This window comes from Cyphomyrmex costatus, unplaced genomic scaffold, assembly GCF_001594065.2.
Source record: "Cyphomyrmex costatus isolate MS0001 unplaced genomic scaffold, Ccosl1.0 scaffold882, whole genome shotgun sequence".
Lineage (NCBI taxonomy): Eukaryota > Metazoa > Arthropoda > Insecta > Hymenoptera > Formicidae > Cyphomyrmex > Cyphomyrmex costatus.
Window position 1 is genome coordinate 544,537 of NW_017280466.1, and position 11,678 is coordinate 556,214.

An 11,678-nucleotide genomic window follows, 5' to 3' on the forward strand; every position below is an offset into this window, starting at 1 on the left:
AACAATAACAGCAGGAAGAATCGCGGATTATAGTTTACGTAATTCGTTGGATTATTACAGTGATGAAAGCCGACGCTGGCACTGCCGACCTGGACGTAACAGCGACGAGCCCATCGGGCCAGGAGATCCCGTTGCAAATCACTCCACTTAATGACGGCGCCGAGATGATCGAGTTCTCGCCCAGTGTGCCCGGCACCTACATGATCAATGTTACTTATGGTAAGAAACTTTTAACTCTTGGAAAAATGACGGTGGGTCATTTTCGTTTATTGAACCCACTCAAGTATATTCTTTAAATTACATCTGTAAATTTAAATTATTGTTATTAAATTAAACTTAAGCTGGTATTCATAGTTGGTTCCTATATTTAAAATTCTTAAGTATAGAAATTCTGTCTTAAAGCTAGAAATATCTCATCTTAAAGATTTCATACGCCAATTACAAAATCATATAGTCGTTATTTAAAAGACAATCTTAAAATAAGAACGGACTATGAATACTGGTTTTAGAATTTATATCTTTTATACTTGAATTATGGTATTGGCGTTTTGATTATTTGAAATTAATATACTTTTTAATTAATATAAATTAAATGAGTCTCACAGATCCAGTGTCAATAGCTATTACAGATTTTGACGTCACCTTCAAAGGGTTCATTTTAAGAAAGAAATCTCTTGTATTCTTTGTATTTTATTATATTTATAATTGTTGCCGATAGGCGGATGTTCTGTGCCTGGTACTCCAGTGGTATGCACTGTCGACGCAGTCGGGCAGGCTCGCGCGAAAGGTGAAGGATTGTTGAGCGGTCATGTGGGTAAACCGGCACATTTTATTGTCACCGGCACGAGAAGTCCGCCGGCAGTTCAGGTATTTTCGTGCAACTAAGTGAGAAAGTTGCTTCGTCAAGTTATGCGTGGGATGTACGTGGTATTCTTTTTTAATTAAACTGTATGGATCGTAGGTTGATGGACCGGATAGTGTTTCTAAAGCCACCATTGAAGCTGGAGCCAATCCCGGTACGTGGAACGTGTCTTATATACCGAATGAAGTTGGAGTGTTCGACGTAAGGGTCGTCTCTGCCGGGCAACAGTTGCCGGGATCTCCGTGGCATCCAAAGATCATCGACACGCGGAATCTTCGAGTCATTGGTGAATAATTCAAATATCATTTAACCTTTAAATGTCTTGTTAGGGGAACAACACATTAACCATTTCACTGGTAATGTATCATATGTGTACAAAAAAAAAAGTGCCACGACTGGTAATGTATCATATATGTACATCTTTACATAACTTCCACAATTTTCAACGAATTCGCATAAAATTTGGTATATTATAGTTTTTTAGATCGCTGAATACGAATCTGATGTCACAATTTCAAAATTCAAAATGGCGGATCCAAGATGGCGGACCGAAATTCAAAAAGTTACTTGATCTAACTGAAATTTGTTACTCGGGGGTTTTTGGGGTCGCTTGAATGAATCACTTGAAATTTATTTGAAATCATGTTCCGATAAACACATTTTTTTGTGAAAAATGATGTTTTCAATAATGTTTTATTTCGTCTGCCATATTGGATCCACCATTTTGAATATAGAAATTCTGAGTTCATATTCGTATTCAGCGACCCCGAAAACCCCCTAGTCAACATTTTCATCGAAATTGGATGAAAATAAAATGTATGCTTCAAAGGTTTAAACGTGCCCCCTTGGGGTTTGGGAGGGGCTGTTGGGGGTTAGGGGGCGGGGGTAGGTGAGTTTTCTTTATGCCAAACGATATGTTTTATGAAAAAATGGAACCCGTGTTTCACAGTTTCTTGATATTTTAGAAACTGGCTCGTACCAGTTTTGGCACTTTTTATTTGAAAACGGCTACCAGTGAAGTGGTTAATGTATTTGATTACTTATAACTTTCATTAAAATAAACATATTGTGAAAAATTTGTTTTTTTAATTAAAACATTAGACATTAAGGAATATAATGGAATGAAACAAATGTATGTATCTTTATTATTAAGAAAGTTATGTGAAAAAAGTTGGATATGTCATATCTAAAAAGTGTTTAAGGATTAGCAGCAAGTGGTATTTCTATTGAGCTTACAATAAGTATATGCGCAATAATTGTAGGTGGCTGGTCTGCTGTATGTGACGAGATTGGTCGCTTGAAATTGCATCCGTCGAACAAAATCAGCTTTGACACCGCCGAGGCTGGACCCGGTGAAATCAGTGGAAGCGTTGGTGATCATCCTCTCAACTTTGAAATGACGTCTAGCAACAGGTTGAAGCTCGTTCCACCACAAATGAGCAGTGGCGAACATCGTCTAGAGATACTATTCAACAGCACACCTTTTCCTGGTGCACCGAAGCTCGCACTCGTGCAGGATTTGGAGGTTTCTTATCAATAATTTTGAGTTTAATTTTAAGGCCCATTTTCGTAATATATAATTTCTTAAAAATTAAAATCATTTAAGATTAAATGCGCTTTCATCTAAATACATATTTTACAATCATTGTAAATCTTCCTAGCCGCCTATGCAGGATACGAGTCGAGTGTTACTAAAAGGACGAGGATTAACGTCAGCCAAATGCGGTGAAGAAGTCAGTTTTACCATAGATGGTTCTCAAGCCGGCAACGGAACCCCAAAAGTGCAATTATTTTCACCAACCAGTGAACTTAATGTCATGTTACAACATCTAGGTAAGAAAAAAAGACAAGCTAAACTGCAGATAGAAATAAAAGGCGACTCTAAATATTTTTTGTGTATAAAACAGGAGATAGCGTTTATCGTGCAAGTTATATACCGCTAACGCCGGATCCGCTCTTGATGACCGTATCGTGGAATGGAAGACAATTAAAAGGTTGTCCATTGCAAATTAATGTTACGAGCGCTGCTGATGCGTCTAGAGTTATCTGTTCCGGAGACGGGTTAAAGCACGGTATCGTCGGACAAGAAATCAGAAGTTTTATCGATACCAGAAGAGCAGGACCAGGTAAAGACTCGTTTCATGCTTGTGATAAATAGTTATTTTGACATCTCTTTCTTTAATCGAGAACTTGTTTTACAGGTGAATTAACGGCACACTGCGTTGGGCCGCATAAAGTAGCATACTGCGAGCTATACGATCACGGCGATGCTACCTTCACGTTAAATGTGAAACCTCAAGAGGCGGGACGACACGCACTAACGATCAAATACGCTGGAGAACATGTTCCCGGTTCTCCATTCACGTTACGCGTCTCCGGAGCTCCAGACGCTTCAAAGGTATCTAATATTGAACACATTGCAATTTTTATTGCAAGTAATAAAAATTCTCAATATTCCAATAAGTAGAGCCTTAGCTATAAATATAAAGCACCATTCATTTATTGCACTTTCTTAGAAAAAATAATAAAAACCAAAGACTAACTATAACAAAATATTAATTATATAAACCGAATGAGAACAATGCTGCAGTGATCTAAGCTGGATCACGGGCGCTTCCATATAATTGCTTGTGAATTTATATACTACGTATGTAAATCTTTGATTACGCGCCGAAATATTTTCAGACTTAAAACGCAACATTAATAAACTACCGCAGTATCACGAGTTAAATTGACTAACAATTTAACGATTTTTGATACTGTTTATGCATCTTATATATCGATCTTGATAATGATGAATAATCTATTAAAATCTGTAAATAATTCTTTATTGCGAAAAATATTATCTCGACCGGAAGTCGAATCCAGATCTCTAGCATTCTGTGCGAGCGTTCTAATCCTAGACTACCGGCATTGTTCTCGTTCGGTTTGAATTCTCGCGATTCAATAAAAATTGATATCGGTTAATTATATAGTTATAAAAATAAATATTTTTCAAAATATATTAAAACTTTTTTGTTAGACATAAAACGTTAATTTATGGGGGTATTTTATACTTATAAACCAAAACTAAAGAGCATAAAAATTTTTCAAGTTAAAATCTAGTGTTTTAATCATCAAGTTTGATGTTTAAAAACGAGATAAATTTTTCGGTTAATAAAATCATTAAGACGTTAAGATATTATGAGGTATATATTAACAAAATCAAATTTTAATTAAATTAATTGACACGTTCGAATTATTAGGTTCGCGTCTACGGGCCGGGTATTGAACATGGCGTGTTGGCGACTTTCCAATCGCGATTTATTTGCGACACGCGGGGCGCCGGTGCCGGTCAACTCACAGTAAGAGTACGCGGACCTAAGGGAGCATTCAGGGTAGAGATGCAGCGAGAGACTCAAAAGGACCGAATCATTCTCTGTCGGTATGATCCGACGGAACCCGGAGACTACAGAGTGGAGGTTCGTTGGGCTGGTGTCTTGGTACCAGGTTCTCCGTTCCCCGTTAAAATTGTCGATACACAAGACGAATTACTAATGCTCACACAGGTAAAGGTTAATTATAATTATCCTGTATGTATATGTATGTAAAGATTAATGTAATTAATGAGAATTGCAATTAATTACAACAATTTAAACAAAATACGTAATTAAGTGTTTATTATAAATCATCATATTTACATATATTCTTAAACTATGTAAATTAATTATATGTAGTGAATATTGTACAAACGGTATTAAAATTGATGTAATGTATAGATAAAATATGGAATTTCAGGGTGGAGATAATTATTCGACAGGCCATCATACTATCACATCGTGGCGTGGATCGCAAGCTATATTGTAGAAACGCCACGGCTAACATTGTTATTATATTTTGTATGGACTAATATATTCGATAATATATGATAATAATTGTAACTTATGTGCAAAAGTTTCCAATAAATCTCAACATTCCGATTAAGTATGCATACATTTATTTTCAGTTTTTCGAAGTACACGTTTGTACATGAAAAAAAATATACAGTTTCTCTCTAAATTGTTTAAAATATCAATCTTTATTCTACCTCAGAAGCCTTAGCGACTGTTTTTCTTTTCCTGCTTACTGAGATACTTGTAGATATTCTTCTTCATCTTCTTTTGCTTGCACAATTTCTTGGCTTCCTCCTCTTTGATTCGCGTCTGATACGCTGTTATTCTCTTCGTCATAGTCTCCTTCTCCTGCTTCTGCTTTTGCGCATAATTCGTTCTGATCATCTTTATTATACGCGCGATGTTCTGTTCTTTTGGTTCGCGTACCACGGCAACTCGGCCTTGCTTAAACTTGGGCTTCCGTAAATGCGGCACGGACTCAAGTTTGGGTTTGTCCCTGTATGGGAGCTCCTTCTGCAATTTACGCGGAATGAACAGCGGTTTAAATACCTTGACGTCTCGCTGGATCGATGTATACATCGAGTTTGTATTAGCTTCGGCGTGGATATTCCTTTCTCGCTTTAGTTGGCCCGTAGTCTTCATACCGTGCCATCGACTTTTTTCCGCGGGCGGCAGCAGCAACGACGTCACCGGATTGTAGAAGCGCGACACATCGACCTTATACCAAGTCCTACAAAATACTATATCGCTTAACATGATCTTGTCCTCGAATGTGGCGCGGAAGCAGCCCTCTGGCTTGGAGATTGCTTTCTTGATTTGGCCGCGAATACCTGAGACTGTCTTAATTCGGGCACCCTCGAACTTAGCGACCTCGAGGGCGCTGTTGAACATGTCCTTAATGAACGCTGTCTTGCGGTGAATCTTCATCGGTACACCAATTAGCTTAAGTTTCTTCATTATTTCCGTACTCTTGCTCAACTCCACAATCGAACCAGTCGCTGCGATACGGAAACCAGGTTCTTTACTCGCGACGTCCTGCACCGCCAGAACTCCGGTACCCTGTGGCGTAATCGGACCCCAAAGATGGCCCATGCATGCCACATGCTCTGGCGTATACTTCAACATTCGATGACGTAAATTGTCCTCCAATTTGGAATAAATTGGCAGCGACTGGAATCTACGCCAACCTATGGAGAATATAAGTGGATCGCGACTCTTCAAGATCCTTGAATACCACCGGTGCTTCTTGATCCGCGTTTGTACGTAACCGATATTCTCCTCACCATGCAACAAACCGCCAATGATAATCGGATACGTCGGGTCGAAATGCGTAATTAGCTCGCAAGGCACCGCCTCGATCTCCACGCGAATATACATGCCGGGGCGATAGCCTTCCAATTGGACCCTGATATCATCGTCCAGCCCTTCAAACTCTGACTTGTTGATGCCAGCTTGTCTCTCTACCTCGTCCTTCAGCTCATCATAATAAGTTTTCTTTTCCGTATTGTCGTATTCCGCGTTAAATTGCTCCTTCAGCTTTTTCTTCTTTTCCAAGAGCTTCTTCTTCTCCTCTACCTCGTCCGTGGACAACTCCTTAGGATGCTCCGCTTTATGCTTTTCTCCGGTCTCTAGATCCTCAAAATCACCATATAGATCCTCGTCGTCCAACTTCAAAAGCTCCTCGGCGTCCTCCGATTCCTTCCATTTGCCCGTAACAAAACGGTTAATCAACAACGCTTTGTTCTCCTCTTCCAGCCAATTGCGCGGGATGTCCATCGTGAAGAATACAGACTCCTCCTGATTCTGCAATTCTCGCTCTTGTATCTTCTGCTTCTGTTGTTCTTGAACTATACGGAATATTCCACCAATATCCTGATCAAGCTTCTCATCTGCTTTATCCTGCTCTTCAATCATATTATTTTTGTCGAATACTCCATAAACAATCTTCATCAAGTTTTTGTTGTTTTGCTGACGATTTATGAAAGATTCTCTCGCCTTCTCTGTTAAATTCCTTTTCCACTTAAATTCATCCGGAACTTCTTCGCTCTCATCCATCTTGATATCTCCTTTCTCTTCTTCTATGTCTTCTTCGGATGCAATGTTTTCGAAATCGCTGGATCGATCTGCATCGTTCATTTCTAAACCCGCGCGCGAGTCTTCGTCGCTGAGCTCGTCGAAACTTTCGTCGTCACCGTCCTGCTTCACGTTTTTCTTTGTTGCCTCCAAAAAACTCAATGCTTCCGAGATCTTATTTTTTATTAGTTTATCTGATTCTTTACTCAGCGAATGATACACTCCTCCATTTTCTTGAGAAGCATCCATCTTTTTATTATTTGTTAACTCAGATTCATCAAGATCTACATCATCATTTTCAATAGTTGAATTAACCAAGATTTTCATCTTTTTCTTTTGTGTGTTGCTTTCGTCTGTGCTTTTTCTCTTAACGCTCTTTTCAGTTTTTTCTGAAGTTTTTACGTCGCTCCATTCATCATCATCATCATCATCACCATTCTCATCCATTTTACAATCATTATTATCAATATCATTATTTTCGTCATCTTCGTTGTTTTCGTCATCTTCATCATCACCTTTATTCAAGGCATTTTCTACATCCGCCTCATCTTTAAATATCACTTTTCGTCGAACTCTTCCGTTCTCTGTCACCAATTCACCCGTATAAGGAGTCATTATTTCGTTCACATCTTGTGACTTTATCGGTGCAGCATCGCTGAATAGTTTCAACTCGCTGTGTTGCAGTTTTTGGTCTAGCGTCTCTTGCGTATCCATTAAAGCGCCAGCCAAACCTGTGTCTTCTTCTTTGTAAGAATGACTGCCGCCCAGTTCTACATAAACGGCATCCTTATCATAAACTATGCCACCGACTCCAGAAAACGGCGCATAAATCAGCCGTTCCTTCTCCACTAGAGCTCGCTTCTTAATATGTTCCGGAAGTGGACATGGATCTGGCAAAAAGTTCACATCTTTGATTTTCATGTCTCCACAGCCGGGTATATGAATGGATGTATCTTTGTTCAAATTTATTCCTCTAACATATCTGGAAACAAATTCAGCCAGTTATTAAAAAGTATATAAAATTTTTATAGATGAAATTTCAATTAACTTTAAAATACAAGGTAGACAAAATAATATGAACACCTAAGAAATACTATTATTTATTTTGCTTTATTAATAAAAGGTTGGCCCATCATAAGCTTTAGAACGAAAAATAAGAACTAAAAATAAGCTTTTAATACATATATTAAAATAGTTATCAATGAAATGTACTTTCTCTCAGTAAAATATTTTTTAATTAAATATATAAATGATATTGGAGAAAAAAATTTTTTTCTCACTCTTTTTTCAAAGAAGACATTTTTCAAAATTGCCTTCTATCCATCCAAATCACTTGATTTACATATCATTTGTAGTTTTGAAGATTAGAATGAGAATTTTCCCTTTAATATCTTTTAAGTAATTAAAAGATGAAGGGTGTCTCAAAATGATCTGACATTTTAAATTGCGTGCCATTTTTTTTTAAGCGAACGTAACGTACTAACCTTTAGCAACTGGCATCAGGAAGCATTGAGGTTTAGTCATGGAGAATTACACGATGGAGCAACGCATAGAAATTGCGAAAATCCACTACAAATATGATGAAAATTTTGCAGAGACGGTTCGAAAAGTCCGCACGTCTTTTGGTCATCATAACGCACCATCTCGCAATACTGTGGTGAATTTAATAAAAAAATTTGAAGTTAGTGGCTCACTTTTAACCGCGAAAAGCAGTGGACGTCCTCGTACTGGTCGGTCAAATGAAAACATAGCCGCAGTGAGTGCGAGTGTTGACGAAAGTCCTTCCACCTCGAATTTGTGACATGATAACCAACTTCTTATGGAAAGAATTGAACGGCATAGACTTGGAAGACATATTCTTTCAACAAGATGGTGCAACCTGCCACACTGCGGACGAAACAATGCAGTTATTGCAGACGAAGTTTCATGGTCGTGTTATTTCGCGCCGCGGCGATGTGAATTGGCCACCAAGATCGTGCGATTTGACGCCATTGGACTTCTTTCTTTGGGGTTTTCTGAAAGGAAAAGTGTATGCCAATGATCCACAGACCATTCCGGAGGTGAAGGAAGAAATTAGACGTACCATTAATGAAATTAGTCCGCAATTATGCCAAAATGTAATTGAAAATTTTGTCGAAAGAATGAACGTTTGCAGAGTCGAGGCGGCCATTTATCGGATATTGTGTTCCACATATAACCTCCATGTTTGTATTTTATATTAAACTAAAAACATGTGTACTTTTCAAATAAATAATATGTTTTATTAATAAATTAAAATGTCAGATCATTTTGAGACACCCTTTAATATAACATAAGGCCCAATATGTATAAAACAATAGGAGTAATAATAAGGGCAATGAACCAAATACTGAACGCATGAGAAATTCAAAAAATAAGTATAATATAACAATTTCTAACAAGGTAACTATCTCCAATTATTACCACTTGTTTAACATGTTATTTAAGATTCTTATAATAGATTATATAAATTTCACTAGATTAAATTTTCTGTTATATTGGATTAACTTTTACATGGTGGACTACAATTTCAAGATGCGAATAATTTCCTGACAATACTTTTATTTATTGGCGATACCGAAATGTTATAATTTATAATTTTGTTACATTGAAGATGACCCGATCGGAGTCAAAACGTTTGTAATTAATTTTTATATTATACTTATTTTGAATTTCTCATGCGTTCAGTATTTGGCTCATTGCCCTTATTATTACTCCTACTTAAAAGATGTTCTTCTAGAAGAGAACGGTATAATATTACACTGTAGTAATTGCTACTATATTAATTAAGCATGTATGACTTCATTCTAACAAAGATAGAATCTGTATTAAAACCAAATGATAAGCCAACTTTTTATTAAGAAAACTTTTTATTAATAATAGATAGTATTTTTCAGGTGTCCACATTATTTTCTTTACCTCCTACAGATTTCAAGCGCAATTATTTGAAAGTATAACTCGAAATGAAAAACTCAATTATTTCACACATACCCATACAAACTGATATTTCTGTCAACCTTTGGATTCTTCCTGATCAGCTCTTGCGGCGTCAAGTCTTCCAATCTATCAGCGAGTAAATAGGGATGGCTAGTACGCCAAGTCAAAGGCCTGAACTTCATGACTGATATGAATCGTGCCAGATTCTTTATCTCCATGCGGAGATACTCTTCGTGTAGTAATCCAGAGAGATAGAACAATTTTGCACCAGCAAACACCTCTGTCCAGAAGCGTTGCTTCAATGTCTTCTTGATTTTCCTCATTTGTCTCGCGTTCTTTATAAGATCCAAATGAGTAAGAACCCCCATAATTCTGGGCATACCGTGCACCTGGCATATATTCAAAAATTCAAAGATCTCCATCTCAAATCCAAAGGAGGCATCCACCAGCAGCAGCACCAGATCTGCTACCTTGGCAATATCAATCATACAGTTCACATCATTATTGCATTCTATGAAGGTGATCCTTCGTTTCTTGCCTGATACAATAGTGACAGGACCAAGTATGTTGGTCAATGGTTGTTTGACATAGCTCTTGATCAAGCATTGAATGACCAGCGACTTTCCCACTTTTGGCGGACCAACCACGGCTACCAAAATTGGCGGTGGCTCCAAAGGTGTTCTGTCGACAAGAGGTATATGCTGCTTCTTGGTTTCGATATCCTGTTTCCGTCTAAACCTCCTTTCTGCTCTGATCGCAGAATTGAAAGTAAATGCTTTTGGGTTCCTCTGCTTGTCTGACAGTTCCTGAATATGTTCCTTCTTGGCCTTTTTCTTCTCCGCTTTACGGCCCGCATTGCGGTTTCTGTGACTCTTGTGCTTCACTGTATCATCCATCGTAGTTGACATACTGGCGTCTTCTTCCTTTCTCGCTCTCTTCTATTAGTAATAATTAAAAGTCAATAATGTATTATTGAAATAATGAAATATATACTGTACGTCAACAAATTTCTAACCTAATATCACCAATATGTAAGAAATCTCTGGTCTTCGTTCTTCTTCTTCTTTAATTAATGGCTCACGCCTCCGAATATAATAGGAGGTCGATACGGCCAGATCACGCCAATTTTTAATGACTTTAGGAAAAAGGGTGAAAATCTAAGATGAAAATGAGATATAAATTAATGCAAACTGGTGCGCTAACCTGGAGCATCACAGAAGTGGAGCATATTGCTCCGGCAGAGAACCTCGCGACCACAGTATATACAGTCACAGTATATACAGTAGCGCAACTCTCTGTCGGCACCTTTGATGTTAGTGAAGCCTAAAATGGAGTGCGCATGCGCGGCCGAGGCGCGTAACCAATCAGGACACTGTATTTTATCTCACTTCTGCTCTCTGTTTATAACCTTTTCTCTCTTTCTAATTTATGGTCTAGCAATGTCCTAACCTAATTTGCACATTTGAACATTTAATACGCGTACTAACAAGTAACTTTTATAAAATTATCTTAATTTATTCCATTATTCACAGCGAATACAGAAATCTATAGTTCTCGTTTACACTATATAGATATTTAATACTCACAGTGAAAAACGAGACGCATTTGAAAGAGAAAATAAAATAAAAATTAAACATATATAATACACATTTATTTTATAATACTATATTTTGCAATTAAATATACCCACAAAATATATTATTATTAACTAATTGTACAGCAATATTGTATGTATAGCATATATCTTGTGTATACAATATAATATATACGCAATTAGAACAGAAAGTCACAATAAAGTCAAAATGACATTAGAATGATTGAAAAATGACTTTTAATGATCATTTTGGAACAATTTTAACATCATTTTGATACAATGATGACTTGTTTTGTTTGGATATATAATTAATGTGGTATTT

General features: G+C 37.3%; 2 protein-coding genes across 3 annotated transcripts in view; one reads left to right on the top strand and one right to left on the bottom strand.

Annotated features, from left to right (window-relative positions):
* The window catches only part of jbug (filamin-type immunoglobulin domains fbug), a 45,339-nt gene extending 40,514 nt beyond the window's left edge, over nucleotides 1-4,825 (top strand). The window contains exons 31-39 of the mRNA XM_018549776.1: nucleotides 61-219; nucleotides 719-867; nucleotides 962-1,148; nucleotides 2,125-2,387; nucleotides 2,524-2,695; nucleotides 2,770-2,988; nucleotides 3,064-3,260; nucleotides 4,108-4,410; nucleotides 4,640-4,825. Of these exons, the coding sequence (XP_018405278.1) occupies nucleotides 61-219; nucleotides 719-867; nucleotides 962-1,148; nucleotides 2,125-2,387; nucleotides 2,524-2,695; nucleotides 2,770-2,988; nucleotides 3,064-3,260; nucleotides 4,108-4,410; nucleotides 4,640-4,708 (1,718 nt within the window). The 3' untranslated portion in view covers nucleotides 4,709-4,825. The remainder of the gene's footprint in view (nucleotides 1-60; nucleotides 220-718; nucleotides 868-961; nucleotides 1,149-2,124; nucleotides 2,388-2,523; nucleotides 2,696-2,769; nucleotides 2,989-3,063; nucleotides 3,261-4,107; nucleotides 4,411-4,639) is intronic.
* Nucleotides 4,826-4,896: 71 nt separating this feature from the next.
* On the bottom strand, nucleotides 4,897-10,976 carry LOC108781721 (ribosome biogenesis protein BMS1 homolog). Of its 2 annotated transcripts, XM_018549783.1 has the most exons (3): nucleotides 10,778-10,976; nucleotides 9,817-10,700; nucleotides 4,897-7,789 (listed from the first exon to the last, which is right to left on the bottom strand). In XM_018549783.1, the coding sequence occupies exons 2-3, from the start codon at nucleotides 10,668-10,670 to the stop codon at nucleotides 4,939-4,941; spliced, it is 3,705 nt and encodes a 1,234-aa protein (XP_018405285.1). In that variant the 5' UTR covers nucleotides 10,671-10,700; nucleotides 10,778-10,976; the 3' UTR covers nucleotides 4,897-4,938. The 2 variants fall into 2 exon arrangements, with proteins under 2 accessions (XP_018405285.1, XP_018405286.1); XM_018549784.1 differs by lacking the exon at nucleotides 10,778-10,976 and having other exon boundaries at nucleotides 9,817-10,764.
* Nucleotides 10,977-11,678: the final 702 nt, after the last annotated feature.

What these genes read in the sequence shown, in the direction of transcription:
- LOC108781721 (XM_018549783.1), bottom strand. Translation starts at nt 10,670, where the DNA reads ATGTCAACTACGATGGATGATACAGTGAAGCACAAGAGTCACAGAAAC. An exon ending in AGAAATATCAGTTTGTATGG is followed by an intron (nt 7,790 to 9,816) that starts GTATGTGTGAAA and finishes ATTTGTTTCCAG; the next exon opens with ATATGTTAGAGGAATAAATT.